The sequence below is a fragment of the Cydia fagiglandana genome, chromosome 8 (genome assembly GCF_963556715.1).
Source record: "Cydia fagiglandana chromosome 8, ilCydFagi1.1, whole genome shotgun sequence".
NCBI classification, from domain to species: Eukaryota; Metazoa; Arthropoda; class Insecta; order Lepidoptera; family Tortricidae; genus Cydia; species Cydia fagiglandana.
Window position 1 is genome coordinate 3,594,902 of NC_085939.1, and position 23,460 is coordinate 3,618,361.

General features: G+C 37.3%; 1 protein-coding gene across 1 annotated transcript in view; it reads left to right on the forward strand.

Annotated features, from left to right (window-relative positions):
* LOC134666485 (LIM domain only protein 3-like) overlaps positions 1–23,460 on the forward strand; it is an 88,705-nt gene that overhangs the window by 33,755 nt on the left and 31,490 nt on the right. The window contains exon 3 of the mRNA XM_063523666.1: positions 22,002–22,087. Within this exon, the coding sequence (XP_063379736.1) occupies positions 22,042–22,087 (46 nt within the window). The 5' untranslated portion in view covers positions 22,002–22,041. The remainder of the gene's footprint in view (positions 1–22,001; positions 22,088–23,460) is intronic.

Sequence of the window (23,460 nt, forward strand, 5' to 3'; positions counted from 1 at the left end):
GTTGCTCTCTAATAATTTGCTTAAAACCTTATGTATGGCTACTGTTCAATAGCTATCCATATCAATGCTCATTTGAAATTAGGACATAAGTTCTAATCCTAAGCCTTTAATCAGTACTGAATAGTAGGTATAAAAATATATACATACAAACATGAACGCTGAAAACAATACACTCTTTTTTTTGGGCAGTCGTGTAATAAAACATACTTATTTTATTGAAAAACACGGTAAAAAGACAAATAAATAACTTATGAACTAAATACATCTGTGAATAATACTAAATTAAAACTAACAACCCTAAATATAGCTAAAATAACCAGTTTTTCTTATTGTGTAGGTATAATATATGTGAAAGTAACTCTGTCTATCTATGTGGTACCTCTTCAACCTTAAACAGCTGAACCGATTTATATGGAATTTGATATGGACATACAATAGTTTTAATCCCGGTAATCATCCCTTTCGGTGGTGAAAAGGGGCGTTTTATTTGGAATACGTTTACGAAAATATTAAAGAAGTCTGTAATATTTGTTCACATGATTTGCCATTTCTATAAACACTCCAATTCATATTATAATACTTTGTTAGGTTTTAATAAAAATATAATTTGATGGGCAAATTTAATATTAGTTATACCTATGTTAAAACAAGATGTTTTTGTTGAACAGGTGTTAATTCACAAATTTATTCTCTCTAAAAATAGTAAAAATGCATTTAAGTACTTATTGCTTCTCTCTTATGAAAGTTAAGGCAGCCTTATGTTTTGAGTGACAAATCCAATTTCATTCTCGACTGCCCCTCTTGGCCCGCGCCCCGCGCCCCGCGGACCGATCAGACCTTATCCAAATTGGATCTTGAATAATAAAGAATCGGGGCGATTGGATTTTATTCCTTAAATTCAATTAGCACACGAGGGTCGTGTGTGACTGCAGACGAAAGATAGAGGCATATTATCGTATTAAAAGGGATCGCATGGGTTTATTTTGGACGGAAAGCGTACTTTAAGCTCTTTTAACTAAATCACAACACCCTTTATTTATTGGCTTTCTTTTTATTTACTTTATATACACTTATTACTAAGCTAGGTTTTGCCCGCGATACATATTATGAGTAGATGATGTATAACCACCTCATTATTTCAGAACAAATACATCACGCAGAGGTAAACCCGTCACCAAATGAAATAAGAATTAAGTAATGTGTCTGTCTGTCTGTTACCTCTTCACGCTTAAGCCACTAAGTAATGTTAGTATCAGCGCTACATTTGTTAATGGAAAAATGTAGATTTTACATATTGAATGTTTTTATAAACATCCGTCCGTGTGATTAGATAATCTCAAAACAAGAAGAAGCATTTGAATTAAAAGCATTATCTTGTCTCTCCGAAAGTCAGCTTTAAATATTTCAAACAAACTCGTAATATGTAAAAACATTTTGACAAATTATAGGAAATAATAAATAACTTTTTATGTATTTTATTTAATTTAAAACCTGTCTAGACTCATGTACGAATGTTTATGTGTGATACGGGATTTCTTATTGATTTATGTTGCAGTTAAGCAGGCCTCTGACGAGCTTTCCAAATGGATCCTAATATTAAACATTGTACGTTTTTGACATTCACGGACCGATTTTGGATTGCAGCCACGCTATTTGGACTGTTGGAAGGCTTGTCAGTGGCCACCTTTAAGGTGCGTATCCACTATGAACATTTTGTTTAGAAACACGGTTTCAGAAACAGAAATCATCGTGTTTCCGAAACACAGAAACAGTTCATTGCCTCTTAGACTGTCCAAACTAAGCGAGCTGAAACAGTTTCAGAAACATTGTTTATAGTGAATACGCACTTCTATGCATATTATTATGTAAATAATGTAATGGCGTACCTAGCATGTTATTTAAGTTTGGGTATTAATCTTTTCATTTTTTGTAAAATACAGGACAAAGGGCCTTGGCCGTACCTACCTACATTTGTAATTAGATTTTCTTTTGTTTTCAACGTCTATAAGTGTATTTTTTTTTAATCAAGGTCTTGGTGTCCAAGTTACAAAATCAAGGCTAGTAATTAACTTCGATCCATTAAATTGGAGTAACGGAATAAATTGCGATATTATCGCCCTCGTATGTGACATTACATCGAAATCTACTCAAAGTAATGGAAGCGATTTAAACAGAATCAGAGCGATAAGAGTGTTTTATAAAAGGGTCCGTGGAGATTAGAACCGCTATATTTCTAAGGCAATTAAAATATTATTAATGTGTATTAAGCCTATCACGTCATTGCTGGTTTAATTGGTGGGCTGAAGTCTAAAGCCGCTTATCTCGGAGGCCGATTGCACGAACGCTATTTAACTTTCGTTCCGTCGACGATTTTAAATGTTTAAGTACCTAACTTAATTAATACCATACAGACGACACATTTTTATACAATTTTTATTTTTACAATCTGACAATAAATGATTACTTACTTACATATAACAAACTTACCAGTAGTCCACTTTAGTTTCAACTCCGGTAAGTTATAAATAAATAAATAATTCTTTATTTCAGGCCTGTGGCCCATAAAAAGTTGTTAGTAACAATGCCTTAGTCTATGTTAGTATACAAACATTTAAAATAACAACTAAATTACAGTCGATACAATTACAATTATGATAAGGCACAGATATGCTCTCAATCAAAGTTGTATTTGTGTATCCTGCTTGACGCCTATTCAAATAAAGTTTTATGACAGATTTTTAAACGCTTAGTTAATCTATTTCTGCGTATTTATATGAAAAGCTGGGTTGAGGCTACATTTTAGAGTTATGATTTTGATATATCGGCCTCGGCGCACTTACCAAAGTCGCATAATGTGGCGCTAATTGAAACAGCATGCCCCGCCGGTTTACACCGTATAACACTGGACTATTCATGAAGAGAACTGTAAGTCAATGCACTAAGAGCTATATTTGATTGACTGGCTCATTATCCTCCTCTTATTATTTATAAGGATTATAACAGACAGTTTAAGTTTTTGTCATTATTATAACGCTGTAACAAAACATATGCTAATAATTATTTTTTAAAATATGCATAATACAAGATTTAGTTGCGATATTAAAGGATTATCATATGAAAATGTCGTTTTCTGCTCAACTATTAAAGAGCAGAATAACTTTATTGCGTTCTACAAGTGAATAATTTGTAATACCATTTATATATATGTAACGTCCCACGGGTAAAGGTACCTTATGGCGGTTGGCGCTTACGCTACGAGTATTATTAACGCGGCTCCAATATTATTGCGGCGCTATGCGACGTAAGTGCCAGCCGCCATAAGGTACCTTTTGCCGTGGAACGTCACATTTATTTTTATTAGGTAGTTCTCTTTATTTCTGCGCTGCTGCAACTTGCAAGCACCATTTTCACGAAAATATCCTATTATGAATAATACTTATTAGTCAGGTTTGTTAGCTTAAAATCATGTGTAGAGACTGATTTAGGTACGTGATTAATCCAAGCATGTAAATGACAAGTCCAAAATGACCCGCGACTTATTCTCTAAATAATAATAGATGCCATAACCTACTCAATAACAAAAAGTGATTAAGCTCTTCCTTCAAGTGGTCGTGACAGGAATGTATATAGTAAGTGCGACGATTTAAAAAAACATAAATCATTAGTTCCCTAGTTGTATGATGTGTTAAGTTAGAACACCTCGGCCGATTACCTACCAACTTCTACAGACTGCTAACCGTATTAACTACGACTCGCTCCCGTGAATGAATAGCCAGACTATTCCGCCCAACACTGGTCACTATGCAGTCGCGTGATGTTAGTTAATTAAACTTTAAGCTTAACGGAAAATTTAATTTCCGGAGCGCACCAAGGGATCGTGTTTCTCTTATTTTGTTTATTACAAACTTGCTCATTCAGCTCTATAGGTTCTTTTTGTTTAATGGTTTTTCATACATCATCATCATATTAGTGAGCCTATAAACATGCTGCGGTTTGGGAAAAAAATTACTATACCATATTTCACAAAAATATAATTTTGATCCAATCCGCGCGCTGCTGTCATACAAAATATACTTGATGTAGAAAATAGGCTTTCCCCATTATCCTCCTACTACAATCTAACGGCCCGATTCGGGAAATGAATTAGAGATGCACTAGATATGAAATAGTAAAGATATGTGACGTTCCACGGAAAAAGGTACCTTATGGCGGCCGCAATAATATTGGAGCGGCGTTATTAATAGCGTAAGCGCCAACCGCCATAAGGTACCTTTTGCCGTAGAACGTCATATATCTTTACTATTTCATATCTAGTGCATCTCTAATTAATTTCCCGAATCGCGCCGTAAAGGCGTCGTGAAAATATGCATCACCGTCAATCATGTAGTTATGTCCGTGTTGACTAAATTTATACGACGTGCAAGGTGTTGCAGGATTGTAAATTGCGTCAGACGCGTGTGATCAGAGCTCCAGCGAGCGTGCGGCTGGCGGATGATGCGAGTATAGCGGCCGATGGCGTGCAGCACCACCTTAAAGGCAATATCCGGCGCCGGGCGCGCCGCGCGGAAATGAACCGGAAACGGCGGTGTATTAAGCCGCAGGTACAGCCCTTCAATTTATAAACGCTTGCGGCTCCAGCCTTCTCCTGAGCTCAGATATCCGGCGCTGTTAATTTGTAACTTGCACTACGATAAACAAGCAGCTGTTATTAGCTCGAGCTTTCTAAGAGGTGGAATTAGCTGCGCTTTTGTTGAACAGCAACTATAATATAAAGTGACTATTAAAGTCAAAGAAATTTTTGATCAAGAAGATACGCAATCAGTTTTATCAGGTCCATGCATCAAAAGTAGACTAGGTATCTACCCTATTTTGTTCGACTCTCCCTTAATAACACTCGACCGGATATAATATTATGAAGTAATTTAGATAAGTCCAGCTGATAGTACAATAACCAAAATTGCATTCTCCCGGCGTGAGCTAACAGCGAAATGAAATAAAGTCCGCAAACAAAAGTTTGCAAATCCAATATGATTTGGTGCGACGGTAAACATCGGCGGCATCCCGGTGATATCGCGAACGAATAACATTAAACTTTGTATGGATTGAATGTAGAAAACCAATTTCGGTGTTCGGCGAGTGCGAGCCGACGGGATGAGGGTGTCAGAACGCTTTGACAGGTCCCTGATTGAAAAATACGGAAGCCTGTTTATGGAGCAAGTGCGCAGACTGCCGGCGCGGGCGGCGCGCCGGTAAGACCGATGTTCATTCGACTCCTTGAACCGCTTTTCAACTTTTAAAATATCAACTTAATTTGATATAACTATATTTGACATATACTTAGGCATTTTTTTCACACATTTGTCACTAACTCCTAACTAACCTCTAAAAACCAGTATGGAATTTGACACAAAAGGAAAATAAACATAGGTAGGTACAAACATTATTGCAAATTACAGTAACACAACATAATATAACGTGGCCATTGTGAATTCGTTTAAAGAACAATAAAAAAGCAAATGTTTACTATAGTCCGTTTTTTTTTGCATTAAAAAGAACTTCGTAGAAGTTCACTTGTGGTTCTAAATCTGGCACTTTTAGCGGTAACAATTTGAAGTAAATTACCTATATTTATTGACCATGCTACATTAGATAATCCAATAATTATTAACAATTAACGAGCCTGATAAAAACTGCACGCTTGCGCGGAGTTCTATATAATGTATCATCAGAATTGCGCGCATAAACCCCTTTATGCCTGGCGAAGGAGTTGCGTTCGAGCGCGCGGCTCGGCCAACAGGCTCGGCCGCCGCCGCCGCCGCCGCCACACATACCAATCTGGTAATATAAGTATAATACTATGTAGTACATAATACATATTGCTAGGGATACTGATGAAAAAAAAATCATTGAACACAGGATGTCCTGAGTAGATACCATAGTTAAATAAATAAAAAAAAATTATAATGCAAACTTAAGGATAAGGAACTTTAATTTAAACTAACCTTTGTAATTAAACCATAATTAATGAGACAAACAATATATTATGTTCTACGACTTACATAGACTTAGGTATAGGTACATATATCTAATGCTTTACCTTCACATGGGCCGGATACAAAACTACAGGTATTTGTACTATGAATGCTGCAAAATTATCGTTAATAATAATGTATATGTACCTATACCGACGCCACTTAAAGAAATTTTCACCTATATGTGAAAATGTCAGTAACAATGTTGGCTTTAAGCTAAAATATATTCATTAGCGCCATGCCAATTTGGTATGAGCCATTAGCGTACTACAAAAAATGTGTTAGTTGGAGACACGCTCCACATAGGTTGGAAATCGCGATTTAGGCCGCCAAAAGTCAACTTTCTAAAAGTCGGCTTATCGCAAAACTAATTAGTTCTCGAAAAACACTACACTATCACGGAATTAATCCCACCCCACAACCACCCTTATCAGTTACGTAGGTAATCTACCAGGTTCTCAAAACTCAGTCATCACATACGTTGCACGCGCGGTTCTTAGCACTGTTATCCGAAGCAAACATTTCTAAGCCAATATTTATTTTTGTGGAGTTTATTTGTCAGTGAAAGTGATGGATATCAAAAATTCAGGTAAGTTTCTATTATTTTAAATTATTTTGGATTACAAATATTTATTTTATGATATATATATGACCCACTAAACATGACCCTTTTCTTGATGAAAATTTTAATATTTTTTCATATTCAATTGTGAAAATACTATACTTCCGGGCACGTCCCAGTTATATTTTTTATATCATTCTATAAATCAACTATATCTTTACATTTTATGAAAAAATTGGAGGGCACTTTTGGGCACTTTGTAAAATATCGAGTTTCAAAAAAAAAATTCGGAAATAGCAAATTATTACGCTTTGTTTTCATTAGCGTTAAAATGTCTTTTCTGTTATTCTAGGTTCATCAAATGCCTCTGGGTTAAAAGTTGTGACTTGAAAATACCTGTATGATAAGTTAAATGTACAGAATTTTCAGTCATTAACTGAAAAATTGGACTTTTTGGAAAATTATCTCCTTATGCGCTCAGGTGACGGAGATGAAGAAAAAAAGAACATGAAGCGTAAATTTTCACATTTTGAATCAGAATTTAAAAAGAGATGGATTAAATCACGTCGCATTGTGGAAAATTTTCTGATATCTAATGAATCTTGGTTGGAAGGTTCTCCGGCGCTCCACTCATACGCTCTGGAAACGGCAAAGCTTTATATAAATTTGTATGAGTGGCATCCGATGACACCGACACTGCACAAAATACTGATCCATGGCAGAATTACATATTATTGAAAACTTAATAGTTCCCTTAGGACATCTTTCGGAGGAAGCTGCAGAAGCCCGAAACAAACACTTTCGGCCATATCGTTTAAACTATGTCCGAATGTTTTGCCTGGACATTTACCATAGGTTGCTTCTGAACTCCGATTCGCTTATCAGCAGTACAAGAAAGATAACGAAACCTCGAGTTAAATTATTTCTGTCAGAAACTATGCAGCTATTGATTTCTGCTGAGCCACATAAGGCGAGAGCGGAGAATCATCAATGCTATTACCCAAGCGATGCTGGATATTTCTTTAAGATAATTATGATGATGATTAAATGTGGCGAGGGTTTTATTTATTTATATTAATCATTTTGAGTAAATGTATCAATCGTAATAATATTAGATAACAACCTTTGTATATTTCTATTAGTTTCTGTAATACATATGTTACTCTTATACTACCTAAATATAATATATATGTATAAATATATGTGTATTTTATTATTTGTATATTCAATGGAAGAAAATACATATTTGTTTACTATAATATCTATCATTAATACTCGTACCTATATAAAATAATCAAGCGAGGAGGATCAAAATCAACATTTTTTTGGAAAAAAGGGCCATAAATTTAAAAATAATAATTGTAATTATCTAAAAATATGTTTTCTTAGTTCGAAATCGTATATAAAGCGCAAAAATGCAATAAAATATTTTTGGCGGCCTAAATCGTGATTTCCGACCTATGTGCGCTCATTTTAGGAGCTGTGGTTTTGAAGGTAAAAAAAATTACACTCAAGACTGTTTTTGTTGCACTAACTATGAGGTACTTACCCGTTCTGTACATTTAGTGTAGGTAGGTATTTATTTCTATTTGTTTTTTTATGTTTAGTTTTTTTTTTAAATCGACTATAATTTATGTTTACCACATACAGTATACATATAGATACCTACCTAGCTAATCAGAAATAAGAATTGATTGATAATACAATAATGCACATAAATAAGTTGCAATACAAATACCACTTCTGGTCAAATGATCACAAAGCCCAGGTTTTTTTATTTAAATCAATAAAAATTAATCGACTTTAATTTTTTTACTTTTCATGAACTGAAATAAAAAATCCCGTGCTTCTCTCACTCGCTTTTGAGTCGGGACTTTTTGAATAAATATTTGCCTTAAGTTAGATTTAAGTTTACGTTTTTATCCGATTAAAAAAATACACCTACGCAACACAAATTTACAATACCTATGTTTTAATAAATTATCTTCTTTTGACATATTAAATACCACGTCACCGCGTACCGTGTCTCACGGAAGTATTGTTATTAAAATATCTTCTTTTGTATAAGTCTAAATTACACATACTTAGAGGGGATTGTCCTGTAAAATAAAGTGCTTTTCGGCGTCAATATCGCGCCAAGTGATAAATGGATTGCGGATAATGCAAGTTATGAAATATCTCATAAACAGCCGAGACGAGGCGATCACGATCCGATATATCACGATTTTTGGACATCGACGCCCATATTGGAATTCTGCCGAAGATTCCTTCGGAATTTATACGATTGTGGACCAAGGCTATAAATAGGAGTTCTGTAGAAATGGCAAATAATGTAATGACATGCATACGACAGATTTTGTTTTATTAATCGCTAAATTTTGTTAAATTTATTAAAAAAAACATGTTATTAACTAGAAATTTATTTGAATAAAAAATACATATACATATACCGGGTGTGGCCTGTAAAATATGAGCAAAAAATTAAACTGTAGGCTGTACTCCTCATACTGACCAACATTTGTTTAGCGACTTTTAAAAATAACTTGTGGTTTGATTTTTAATACACTTTAAAGTTTATTCTAAGACGCAATGTATTACGAATTTTGTTATGTTTAAGGCGTGACAAGCAACGTCAATCAGTCAATCACAATGATGTGGCGTGGCGATGGCGTCCATTGAAGATGATATTTATTTTGTATGAAAAATAGAGAGTCAAAATACTTCATAATTTTTAAAAGTTGTAGAACAAAAGTGTCACCGTTTGAGGAGTACAATCTATGTTTTAATTATTTGCTCATATTACAGGCCACACCCGGTATATGTATAAGCTGTTACTATATCATGGTTGTAAATTAAAAGTGCAAGATTACAACCTATTAGTATTTTTCAAACACGAAGGGGTACAGTATTATTTTCATACAAATTAATTAGTATTTGATTTCGGTGTCACATTTGTGAGTATAAATTCAACTTAATTAGCCAAATACGGCGACGGGAGTCAAAGACTTCGTGCAATTAATATTAATTAATGAAATTGTATAATTGCTTGGTTAAGGCAAACTTGGTTGTTATTTTTCTTTCTTACAAGCGCAAAAAATACAAAGAAAAAATTGTCTACAATGCAAGCATCGCACATTTCTCGCGTCAGTATCAAATATAATGACTTAATAATAATTGCTGTATTTGTGACTAAGCTTTTAATCGATTAATCAATTAATTTACGTTTATACGTGCTCCTAGCTAGTACTCATATACATATGTATAGTCTGTATTGTTGTCCCGATATAGATACCTACAACCTATTATTTGGGATCAAATTACTATTAATGGAAACTTATTGTTGCCAAAATAGCCAACCTTTACATATTCCATAAAGATTGTAACCAGATTGTATTGGTGTACCCTCATCAATTATTAAAGAGCCTGTTAAAACCGAAATAAGATATAGCCATGTTTTTTACTAGGTACGTAAAACTCCATTTCAGCAATAATTTTTTTTACGATAAATTTAGTTATTTCGCCGGCCATGAGTACGCAAGTAATGTGTATGCATTTAAATTACACTCAAATGCGGCATATGTGGCTCTTCCGCGCGCCCGATGTGCGCTCGCGATAAATTAGCTTTTACTGTAAAGTAATGACATAACCAGCTTCGTTCTTTTCAATCTAATCGATTCAAATTAAAAATGATTGGTCATTCGAGAATTACAGCAGACATAAATGAATATCTGCGGAAATAACGCTGCATCAGCAACGCTGCAGCCGCAGCAACTTTATTACACTTACTTACGTTGTTCTAAGTGCTCTAACACATCTCCAGACTACTGCCCGCGGGCCAGTTCTAATCCAATCTTATACTTGCAAATTGGGCCCGCAAAAGCGCCTAATTCTGAACGATCCGGCCGCGAAAAGGCAGCGAAAACCTGACTGTAGCCCACAGGTCAAAGAATGCTCCCTGCTCTAACACGCCAATTTCTACGTAGACTGATATCAGAATTACATTATAAGTGATATCATTCAGATTCGTGAATTTTGCTCGTACTAGTCCACCGTACGTGTATTGGCTCGGACGAGACGCACCAATAACATGATTCAAATATCAGTCTGATGTCAGTGTACGAACGAATTGACCTGTAACTTTCAGCTCGAAGATTTTAATTGTTTGGGAGCACATTCAAAAAATTTAATTCCGGCGTATCGCCCGTCCGATCCCCATTATCGTTAAGGTTATTGAAAACGTTAAAGCTGTCTCCGATTTCTTTCGAAAGCGCCTCACGAACTCTATTGTGCTCAGTTGAATCGCGTCTTAATTACAAAACGGGTGAATATTTAATTAAAAACTTTCCGCACGCGAGTAATTCCTTATTCCATGTATACGAGATTGAGTCAGCGGCGATTCCGCTTTTCTGCGAAGCCGTCGACATTCGACAAGGGTTTTTAATTGAACGTCGACCCATTGTGCTCGTTAAAGCGATTCAGAGTTAATCACCACGTTTTTCGTCCGGCGTAATGGAAGAAAGTAATTATCAATTAACTGCTCGATAATGGATCGCGGCCGCTTATCCGAGCTTATCTCGACGTATCTATCTAGCTGTGTAACGGCCGTTCCCTCTCGGTTTATCTTATTAATAATGAATTTAAATTTGTCATCGATCATTTCGCGGCTTATGTCAACATCCGGACTCGGGATCAGTCGGCCTACTCTAGATGCTTTTTCTAGATTGGATAACTTTGTTATTTCATATTACAAGCATTAGTGTTGGATAATTTCGTTACTTACTTAATATGTACATGTGAAACTGTATATTTATTTATTTATTTTTTTGTCGGGAAACTACAACAGACAGGGTCGAGTGGAGGAAGCGAGGGGAGGCCTTCGCCCAGCAGTGGGACACTTAACCAGGTTAGCAAAAAAAAAAATTAATCGGGCTAGTTGGAAAATTTTGATAGGGCATTAGTATAGGTGTTAGGATGCGTGACATCGGGTGGGTGCGAAAACGAGAAGCGTGGCGGCTGGCGAAGCTGCGCCGTGAATTAGCATTGTAAATGCAATCACAGGTGTCAGACGGCACTCGCTCATCGAATTTATACGCCTTCCGCTCACCCGCCATCCATACCACAATTTACTGTCTTTAAATGAATTCCATCAGCAACACACCTTGACTACAATGACGTGATAAGTTTCACTTAGGATCCTAACTATATCTATAAACCGGACAATGTCCGGCGGACGTATCATATTCTGAATCTTATGTAAAAAAAAATTATAATTTCTTAAGCGTGAAGAGTGTCTTTTGACAATAAAACTTATAAAATCTCGCATCAATCAGCGTTATTGATATCGGGACCGGATTCGTGACACTGTATTGCCTGATAAAAACAACCATTAAGCGGATTAAAACATGTTCGGAACCAATTAAGGTTTTAAGAGCCGACAATGTTACTCGCGGTACGGGTTGACGCACCGCTATTAAATCTCATTAAAATAGCTAGTCGAAGACGATCACGAATGCTTATTTACTGCGTCAGGCCGAAGTTATTGCAGTTTAAGTGAACGTTTAATCGTTGCATCTGAGCGTTAATTAAGCTGCATTATCGCTAAATCTGACGCAGCGCCGGTAATAACAAGACTAGGCTTTATGCGACGCCAAGATGGTTGCGTTGTCAATTATTTTATATTCTCATCTTACACGACTTCGATGTCATCAAACCTCCTGCCTAACAAGCAACGTATAAAAATATAAGGTATCTTTATTTACGTAGTAACTGAAAAACATCTTACGGCGCGATTCGGGAAATGAAATAGAGATGCACTAGATAAGATATAGTAAAGATATGTGACGTTCCACGGCAAAAGGTACCATTGCCCCGACTGAATATTGGAGCGGCGTTAATAATAAGCGTAAGCGCCAGCCGCCCTAAGGTACCTTTTTCCATGGAACATCACATATCTTTACTATTTCATGTCTAGTGAATGTCTAACGGCGCGATATTTTAAAGTTCGAATCGCGCCGTTTATGTATAGCTGAAAATAAGGGCGATCAACCAACAGTAAAGGCAATGGCAATCACTTTACATACCTACTGCAAATCAAGACTCCAATACCCAATACGGCGGTACCAATTATTACCTTTCTAAAATTAACGCGGCAATTACATTCTATGTATATTTTAACCGCAAAACTTAATTGGTGTGGTGTCGGGTGTATTTATACAACGTTTAATTTAGTGATTCATTACATGTTAGTAATTAGTGTACCAGCTGCGATTTCATTACGCGATCGTGTCCTGCCGGTGCGCTATTTTGTACCATTTTGAAAACGACTAGTCTTTTATACGACCAATATGGATTTACATCGTTTTTGATATTAAAGGTTCATTTGTAATATAAACTGTATGTACTAAATGTTTACCAGTTTAGGCTTAGATATGATGTGGTTCGCGAAAGTATATACTACCTAATGGTTTGCATGGTATATACTGGAAACAAGTTTGGTCTTAACTACAGTTCAGTTTCTTTATTAAAAACGCAAAAGCTTAATTAAAAGAAATAATGACTTTTGTGTAATGATGTTATCTAAATTCGAGCGAATAAACTTTCTATTTCATTAGGAAAGCCCAGTTTATTTGCATAAAATTATTTACTATTAAAACGGAATTAAATACTTGACATTAAATTCATTGTTGCTTTGGGATTATAAATTTTAATATTATAAAAGTTAAATAAATAAAAAATGGAAATAATGGCATTAAGACAACATTAATACCAAGGGTATTGCCGAGTCGATTAAAGGATCGATGCGTGAATTGCATAATAAAAGTATTCTTCTTGTGCGAAAACTTTCGAAACTATACTATAGTAGACCCAAACCAAACGGACGACCGGGGTCGTAAATCTTCTCATTCATGCTCGCATGGTAGAAGGTGGGGTGAGAGAGATAGAGATATAATCCCAGTCGTCCGTTTGGTTTGGGTCTACTATAGTTAAAACACTTAGCTGCAACGCTTATTAATGTGTATCGGCTGTAATTAGGAGCTTTACATCCAAGTGCCACTTGCCAAACGTTCCCCTTTTTACTTCTTTGTATTGTTAGGAAGCTGATTTTTAGATTATATTTACCCTAAAATCTGCTCTAACGCATAACAACCGTATATGTTACTCTGGAACACCGTTTCGTATTCGAATCTGTGCTTTTTCGCGTGTGAGTATTATGTACTATACAATAATGTGGTTTTCAATGTTACACACGGTTGTTATACCTATTTTATATGGCAGATGTGTCATCGGATCCAAAATCGACATTCTAGCATTTCTAGCAGAAAAAAATACATTGAAAAGTAGCGTTCAATCGATTCGAACATTCAGGTTGATGGTAAACTTGATTCGGACAACCTGCTCTCGCTAAATGGCTAATTTTATGCACCAGACGGCTGTAATTATTGACAGTTATGATATTAGACATATCCTGCTAGATATAACTATAAAGTTACAACATATCCGTTACGTGTTAATCGATTTTGCACATGCAGACATTATATAATTACTCCTTTAGGTACCTATAGGTTAACTGAAAGAGATCCCTCTTAGAGATGAGTTCGTCTTTGTACTTCAACTTTTTTTCGTACAATAAATTGTTCACTTAATTACAATATGTTTTTAAATTTGGTTGCACAAAATATACATGCAACTATTCATTGTACTATACAAACCATAAAAAAACCGAAAATACAATTGGGAAACCATTCATTTGCTTATATTGCGCGAGCATACAAATTTTAATTTCAAACTGGTTTTTCATTGGCTGTTGCGGCTGTTATGCGGACTAACCTATACATATACACTGTATACATATACACTGTATATGTATACAGTAATTTTGTTATGTACTGAGCAGCTTTAACTATGGCGCCAAATCTGCAAAAATGGAATTTAAAAAATCAGCTGGCTCATACTCTTCAACGAATCATACCTAGGTACGTCAATGTTTTCTAAGAAACAGAAGACTTTTTTTGAAATTTCAGGGTTGGCTCCATAGTAAAAGTTGTTCAGTGTGACTTACATATTCCCCCTCTGAGTATGGCGACATCATTTTATAAGAGAATATTTTTGATGTAGTAATTGCGCATTTTATGCAAGTTAGAAATGCAAAGTTTATTATAATAACGACAACAAGTTAGAGAGTTATAATCCTATAAATAGAGCCGTTTCAAGAACAAGTTTAATAAAATTTTACTGACGCGATTATAACACACATATCAGTTCAGCTTACGGTACATGTCAAATTAATGGTAATTGCTAATTATCCTGGCTGTGGTTATGGCGAGACTGCGGGCCTACCGCAAACCACGTTCGACGTGTAGCCTCTCTGTCGCATTTGAAAATTCGTACGTAAGTGTGACAGGAAGGGAACACGTCGAACGTGGTTCGCGGTAGGCCCTCTGGTTGCAAGGCGCGACGTGGCGCGCCGACGTGGGCGGTTGGGTATTCCAATATCAAATTGTATCATATTGCTATCACGCGTGCATTTCGCTTGTTCGTACATGTGTAAACGCAAGCGAGACGCATATGCGAATGATAACAAAATGATATCATTTTACATCGGAATGTAGGTTCAAATTGACCTCCAGGTAGGTTTTTAGATTTTCTAATTTGTTAAGCTTTTGATATTGATATGATACGATCGATCGCATTGATTGGTGTGCGTGAAATGCACAGCGAGTCATGTCATTTCATTACGCATCTCGTTCGCAGTTATTAGTGCGAGCGATATTGCACTGCGAGTCGTGTCATGATTGTATCATAACAATACATAAACAGAATATCACTTCAGTGACTTACCTGTCAAGTCCAAATTAAAAGAAAAATACATGTTATCTATCCCTAGTTGCATGTATTTTGGATAAATCTTAATTCTAAGTAATTAGATACTACAAGATACATAATATTACAAGATAGCGTTATTACCGTTTACACAACTCATTGACTCACGCGCGGTTTCTCGTGAACTTTCCTTATAGCCTCGCCAATTATCTCAACTCGAAATCCCACTAAAATACACGCAAACAATTTAATAAGCTTTTAGTCGATAACGACGTGATATCATTTAGATTTGACCACTCGTTTTAGGATTTCACAGCTTGACCCTAATGGCTTTCCAGTATTTCAAATTGCATAATTTAATTAACATAATTTATAATAAACATTTTGAATGCAAATCGTGATAAACATTATGTTGATTAATAGACACGAGCGGCAATATCGAAGTATGGTTGCTGGGCCGCAAATACTTATAGAAAGCTCCCATATAATTACTTGTCTATATTGTGAGTATTGAATAATTTCCGAGTAATCGCTGATGGAATCAAACCAGTCACGTGAAGTCGCGACGCAATAAAGGTAATGTAGGCAAGGTATTTGCCAATATCCTCGTGGAGTGGCCCTCCGGAATATCTTGAGATTGTATTCCCCCTACATAAAAATTGTTCCCGAATAGAGATACTACCCGGATAAATATTCAATTTCACTACGGACGAAAAAGATTTGATACCTTTTGTACCTACCTACTAGCTTTATTGGATGCCTTTGGAATGGAGTGGATAATCGTATTCATAGTTTTTTGCCAAATAAGATACGTTGTAAATAAATAATGAGATTTTGAAATAAAGCACGATTTCTATCGTATAAATATATTAACGCATCAATTTATAATGAAGCGGTTCTTGATTTAATAATCAATTTATTAATATTGGATAGCGTGTTGGCGTATCTCATTTGTTCGCGTAAATAATTGGGTGAGTGTTACACAGGGTGATTATTGCGGTGTCGTGACAGTGAGCGATGAGGAAATAATCGGCGGCGTATCCACGATTCGCGACTAGCGCCGGTAAGAATACGACATGTAGATGAAAAGGGCAGCTGAATCTAATACAATCGGGGAAAGCGATACTCCGTTCTTTACTAGGGCTGTCGACTTCGTCACATTTTTCAGTAAACTAGAAAGATAAAAGGTCAAAATTATTTGTGTTGTCATTTTGTTCTTCTACTAGTAGGTATATTGAGTACCAACCTATAAATTACAAAAAAAACGGTTCAAATTATTATTTTTTGTGTGTGCATTGATCCCAAACAGCCAATTACGTGTTTACTTCCATATAATATATATTCAAACACCGCTTACATGAAATTCAAATAAGGGCAAAACATTTTAATTAATGTACGGTTTTCCCATTAATACACATTTTTCCTCATTTCTTACTTAATTAAATATTAAAATGATGGCGCGCAGACAGTCATTTGGTATGCTGAGCGATATTGCTTCTGTGTTTCATTTAATATCCTATTCAACGGTTACACAATAAAAGCAGCGGTATTGTTATACGGTGACTATAAAATGAAACAACGAGCAATTCTATATTTATGCCCCATTTCCTATCACACGCTGATAACTATGGGGAAGTAGTTAAAGAGTAATGTAAAGTTTTATTGCGTTCTGTGATACTGGGCGCACAAAGTATAGCATTGTTAGCAGCCCTGCACGGACTGTTAGGGTTGCCAGATACAAATTTTAAACAAATTTTAGGAGTCTTGATTTGTAAACATACATAATTCCTTATATGCACCCAAACCTAACCCAGCAAACCGGATAAACGTTAAATTTATTCATCTAAACAAAACCCTCATTTTAATTATAAAGTATCACTAATAAAATCTCAGTCACTTCGTCAAAATGTACATATTGACATTTCTGGTCATTAGTACGAGTATCAACAACGAAAATTTTCGAGGAGAGAGTAATTGTGTGAAGGCTGGTAACCCTAACCGGGACGGCGGGGTATTGAATGAGATTGCTTCTTACTTCGGCAAATGGATCACGTAGTGGATGAGATGTCACAGTGTTTTAACTTATCCCAATTCGACTGATCTCCAGCCCGATAGGTAGACCTTTTAGATTCGATATTAGTCTTATTATGTTCGATAAAATCTTTTGTTCCTTCTTCTGAAATTTTATGTTCTTTACTTAATAGCTACTGTAAAATATAAACTGATCTGAACTTGCGTAATGGATCAAAACAAAGAAACATTCTATTGTTTAATGTGTTTGTATGTTTCCGAGCCCTGGTCAGAGCGAAATGAACGCTCGAATGACAGCTAGCCGATATGATACAAGTATCGATATGATGTCAGGGGCCCGTTCAAAGTGGCCTGATTACACATTAGCTTTTTAACATTTGCCTAATTTCGTAATTAGGCAAATGCTAGATCAAGATGTTGCTGATTTCATAGTATTTGATATGGTAGATGTGTGAATAGATTTTTGATTACAAAAAGGCATCTTAATTGATTTAGGTGATAAAAATGACCATTAATAGCTTCGGGTTGAGGGATACGTCGTATAATCAAATACGTTCACACCCTGTAATTGGGAAATTCCCGCGTCGGGCCCGGGCGTAGTTGGTGGGTGGGCGCTGAAAAACAATTTCACGCCAAATCTTAGCCTGTGTTTTCCTATTTCCTTTTTATTTATCTTTTCGTCTTTTCTTTTCTGGAGAATCAATTTCACGGATGAGTGTGGCGATGATCGCAGTTCAAAAAGCGAGGGAGCGCACGTATGCAGTGGACCTGTGCTGAATGAGTCCGGGCACGGGATAAGTAACAGTACTAAACTGGAGAAGATTATCTACCTCAGTTTTGTGATGTTTAGCTGACGTAGTTAGTCGTGCGTTACGTTATTAAAGAATTATTGAAATGAGTATAATATGATTGAAAAAAAATCGATAGAATTAAGAAATTTAGCGACTCTATAAAATATATTTTTATGACCGATTATAGCTTATTTTAATCTGAATTGAAAATTCACCAAACGCCAGTTCGAATTTATTAATATAATTAGGCCGACACCCACTTGTAGTAGCAATACGTCAAAAATTCTCACTTTACCTTCATGACTGCTTGGAGCAGTCGCGAGCAAGCGCGAGCAATTGATTGAAATACCACTTCTTGTAGCGACAAAGTAAAAATCGGAGTAAGCCCCTGGTGGGAGTGGTGGGGTCCGGTCCGGAGCCCGTCCGGGACGTCCGCCGTCCTCATTACCGGCGCGTCGGTACCGCGTCCCGATAATAAGCTTTCTGCTCGCTGCTCCTTGTGATTGGATGGGCGATGCGTGTGTTATCAGCGTATGCGGCGTGTGATATACTCGACCCAATTTTCTTTAGGTACAAAGTCTACTCAATTTACTGTGTAATGTAAGTATAGTATTGTAATGAAATAGAATGTTGGGCGTGTAATGCGTTGTAGGGGTTAAGTAGTGAATAACAGTGATTGTTTTGGCGCCCACCCAGTTGGAATCGGCTCTGCTGACACGCAATAGAAAGAAGTATTCGTATCGTTGTACTGCATTTTGTAGTTGAAGTAAATGGTCTCAAAACAAGTTTCTACAAAAGTACTTTAGGTTTTTGTTTTTCCAAAACATGCCATTGGTATCTTGGTAATATACTTTTAAACGGTGACACAGATAGGCCGTTTTCAGAGAAGCCGTTCAAATCGCCCGGCTCAAAATTGTCAGGCCCAGGCGCCGGCTTGCCCTCGGAATTGACAATTTTACGGGCGGTTTATTTCCGGACACCGAACTTCCTTGGTCAGATCTCTCCCCCTCCCAGCCTACCGCCCCTTCCCCTTTCATTGTTAACGGCAAACCCATTCATCACTTACAAATATTGACACTTTGTCAATTTTTAATCAAGTTTAGTGTGTAATTAAACTTATCGTAAAGTACCAGGCAGGCTTGAATACAGTAGCACGTGCATCTCATCCGCTCTGCGTACCATTTGTTTCATAATTGATACCTTCTACACCACTACTCAGAGCTACATAAAATTTACATTGTATGTAAGTGTCTTAAGCGAAAGCTTCCCACTTAAAAGCTCTACAAATGCACTGAAAGCTCTTTCGCGCACTAATCCCAAACCTTTTAGCTGCAATCAAAAGCCCCGAGCGCTGGCGCGGGCCGACGCGGCGACGTGATGCTTGTGGAGCCGCCTAGGAATTTAATTTACATTTTTAATTAAGTTAAATTTTGTTCGGAGAGCTTTCACGGAATAGGAGTTTTCTTGATTAGAGTTCAGCTCCGGCTGAAGTTTGAGATTGATTAGTGGAGCTTTAATTGCTCTCTGCCGGTGAATAATGAATACGATCAGTGCGGAGTCAGAAGGGAGTGTTTAACAGATTACGACGTTAATGGATCAAATTGTTCAGCTTCACTTTCCACGTGTATGTTATTAGCCACATTAAATAAATACTACACTTATCAGCACCAACATACTTAATCCTTATTTTCAGGTTAGTGACAACGGATATACAAAGGCATGTCCATGATTTCCTCGCGGAGCGACTGTAGCCAGCCGGTAACCGGCGGTCGGGGTGAATTTTAACGTAATGCTATTTAATTGATGGCGTTGATAACGCAATCATAATGGAGATACGGATAGTCGCCGCGGCGGCCCCACCTCAATAATACCCAAATGGGTTTCCGCCGCGCACCCCAAATTACTGGAAGTGCCTGTAATGGCTTCTTCTCTCCGTTGCCCACTGGGACGGGTCAGGACGTAACATCGATAATGCTTCCCGTACACTAGATCAAGCACATCAGCACCACAACTTTTAAACTAAGTAACTATTATCTAAGTAAAAATAAAGCGAAGTAACTAAAATACATCTGGTTATAAAAGCATCTTTCGAAAGATCTCATATAGAAACCGAAACACCCTAATGGTGCCTTGTAAATCTGGTAGGGCACAAAAGAGCTGTACTGAGGTAAAAGCGAATAAATAAGAGACTTGTGCCAAGCACTTTCTTAGAGTCGAGTCGAGAGCCAGTGACGTACGATTTGACGTAGAATATTTTATCCGGGCCTGCGACGTCGCCATCCATTCCACTTATCCCGGCTCTCTGTTGAATTTTTGACACGTCGACCGAGGATGCCCTTTTCTGTGGCTGGTTTAGTGTGACAGCGCCCTTTAAATTTGTATTATACGGGCGTGAAGCGAGCGACAATTACTCCTTTGTCGGCGTCGCTGAGTCGCAGCGACGGATTATTGTAGGGACTCGCGCTCTGACTGATTGTTCCTCAACGGCGATGACATCACGTAAGTATTGTGTGGATACGCTCTTTGACTTCTTTTATGACCGCACAATGGGAGTTAAGTATCTTCAGCACTGCTCTTTTTATTGTCATCAATTTTGGATTACACAGTGCGGGCCCGTGCGGTCCTCGAGTCGTTCTTTTGTGTGTGATTAAATTTGTATTCTGAAATGAGATGAAGCGTGGAGTGGATCACAGAGCCCATTACCGTGATCCGCGGCGGGGGCGCAGATGGCCGCCCCCACCCGCCAATCGGACCGAATCCGGCGCACAGCAATCCATATTAGATTTGCCCGCTCTCTCATATCCATTCTGAGATGTTCATATTTTATTGGGGCCAATAAAACGGATTCATGAATATGAGAAATGCATAACGAATACCGTATTTATGGTTGGAGGCGCGCTCGCTCGCGGATATGTCGCGGATAATTTGATAGCCGCCTTTGTAACAGGTGCTGATGGGAATTTAGATGCGGTTATAAAAGTTTTTTTCATTCACCCGATTCGTTTAAATGTGATAGCAGAGGCGTTGGATGTTTTATTGAACGTGTAGCCACATTTATTACCGATTTACGATATTGTAATATTTTTAGAAAAGAAAAAAAGGGAACTTTTGTATTTATACCTAATTATTTTCAATGTTATTTACTCGGCCGATTAAGCTTACTGTTATTATTAATGTCTAAAGTTTCAATTTCCAGCTTTGTATGGACGTCTAAACCTTCGCGAAGAAATACCGTCTGAATGTGCGTCTATTATCCCTCTTGCTTTGAGAATAAACTCTATGTCCCGGACACAGAATAGAAAATTATAAAGAGGTGGTTGATGTTTGTGGAACTCCGGAAAAGGAGTCTTGTTGTGTGGTGAATAAAGTTGATTTTTGAGAATGGGTCCGGAGCTTGGCTGGTGCCGTTTGACAGCAGTTTGTCGGAGTAATAAGGTCTCGCGCGGAGTGGACGTAAGGAGAGAATATCGTTTATTCTAATGAGGTTTCACTGAGACGCGTGCGCCGTCCGCTCTTAGCGATCCCCACATGTATTGCATCTCAGTGAAAATGCTTTTTGTATAAAAATACAAGCACTCGTCTCAAAGAGCAGCTACTAGCATAATTTTTAAAGATATAAGCATCTAATGCAAAGATCGGCTTTGGTTGCAGGGTTTATTACAACTGTTAGTAACTCCTATATGAGCAATGGGGTCTTTTACTATATTTAAGTAGTATATTTTGACAGTCTTAGATAGAGTTTTAAACGCTGTGTTTTTGTTTCAGATCTAATATAGTTGTGTGATGCAGAAGTGACGGCCTCGCCATGATTCGCGACCCCCCGGCCATGCACAAGCCTGACAGTGCTCCCAGTGAGTATTCAAGCTAGACACTTTATGTACCTAGTTTTGCACCCTACCCTACTAATTAGTTGGCTCAAGAACAGCCTTAAGCACTCAGCTGCAACTAGGTTCCTATCTATGTACGAAATTATTATAACCATAATATAGAAACAGATCTTTAATTAAAATAAAACAATGAATCAAAAACAACATAGCAAATAAAATTGATCGATACACTGACAAAAAACAAATATTGTGCGTTAAATAAAATACATAAGCAAAACGACAATTCCATTTTGCTGACGTCAATTCTTCATATTAGGACAAACAGGTCGCGAATAAAACCCAGGAAGGGTTGTGCCATAAACCGCCCGGCAGCGTCCGCGCGATATTAAAAAGGGGACGAATGATATTGCAATATCACATTTATGCGAAATGTATGTCGGACACATACAGATTGTATTGATAAAAATAAGCGATTTTTTAGTGTGCCCCACAATGTTATCGCAGGGTACACTTTAATAGCTCTAGGTTAATGTCACAATTTCGCTTTATTAGCGATTTGTGTAGTTTTCTAGCGTTACGGCTACTCCGAGCAGTGCGTTAAATTTGCTCGCAGCTCTAAACAAGTAGAGCGCGCAGTCGCGCGAGTCCTTATCGTAATCAAATCGTATTTTACGCTGCTCGCTACGTGGTGAACCAATATTCTACGATATTGAGCTTGAGAGTGAATTACAGCATCATAGATAGTGAAAAAGTATTAAACTTTCGCGAAAGAGAACAATCTTTTGATTACTCTTTTACATTGTACCTAGGTATGTTATTATAAATTATCTCGGTCTGCTGATTTTTCAAATACCAGCCTGCATATTATCCGGGTGGTCGATTTCACTCAATTTCTAGAGGCATGACATTCGGAATCCACATGGGCACCCCGTAGCATAAGCACAAGCAGTGGCGGAAAATTGTTTAGACTCGTCGCAGACGGCGCGTCGGCGGCGGCGACGCGGCGGAAGCGGGTCGGAAGAGTGCGCGGAGGCGGCCGCCGCTCCGCGCTGCTCTGGGCGGCCCTGATAAAATTTATGGCCACTTCCCCTTTAAAACAATATTGAGGGCTCAGTTGGGATTTATGTCTCGCCGCCGCTGCAGCGACTCAATTTATTCTTCAATTTTTCATACAATAACTCACACACGTATTACAAGTGATGGATGAAAAGGACTAACTTTCGGGCTTTAATAAGAGCCTCCAGATGCGAATCTCCAAATTGGATGAAGTTTATTGCCCACTTATGTCAGGCTTAAGTTTCTCTCCGAGTCTTCGGAGAGAAAATAATTTATAGCACAGATTGTCTCTACTTTCTACAAGTTTGACAGCCGTTAAGAAACAATGATGTGCTTTACTG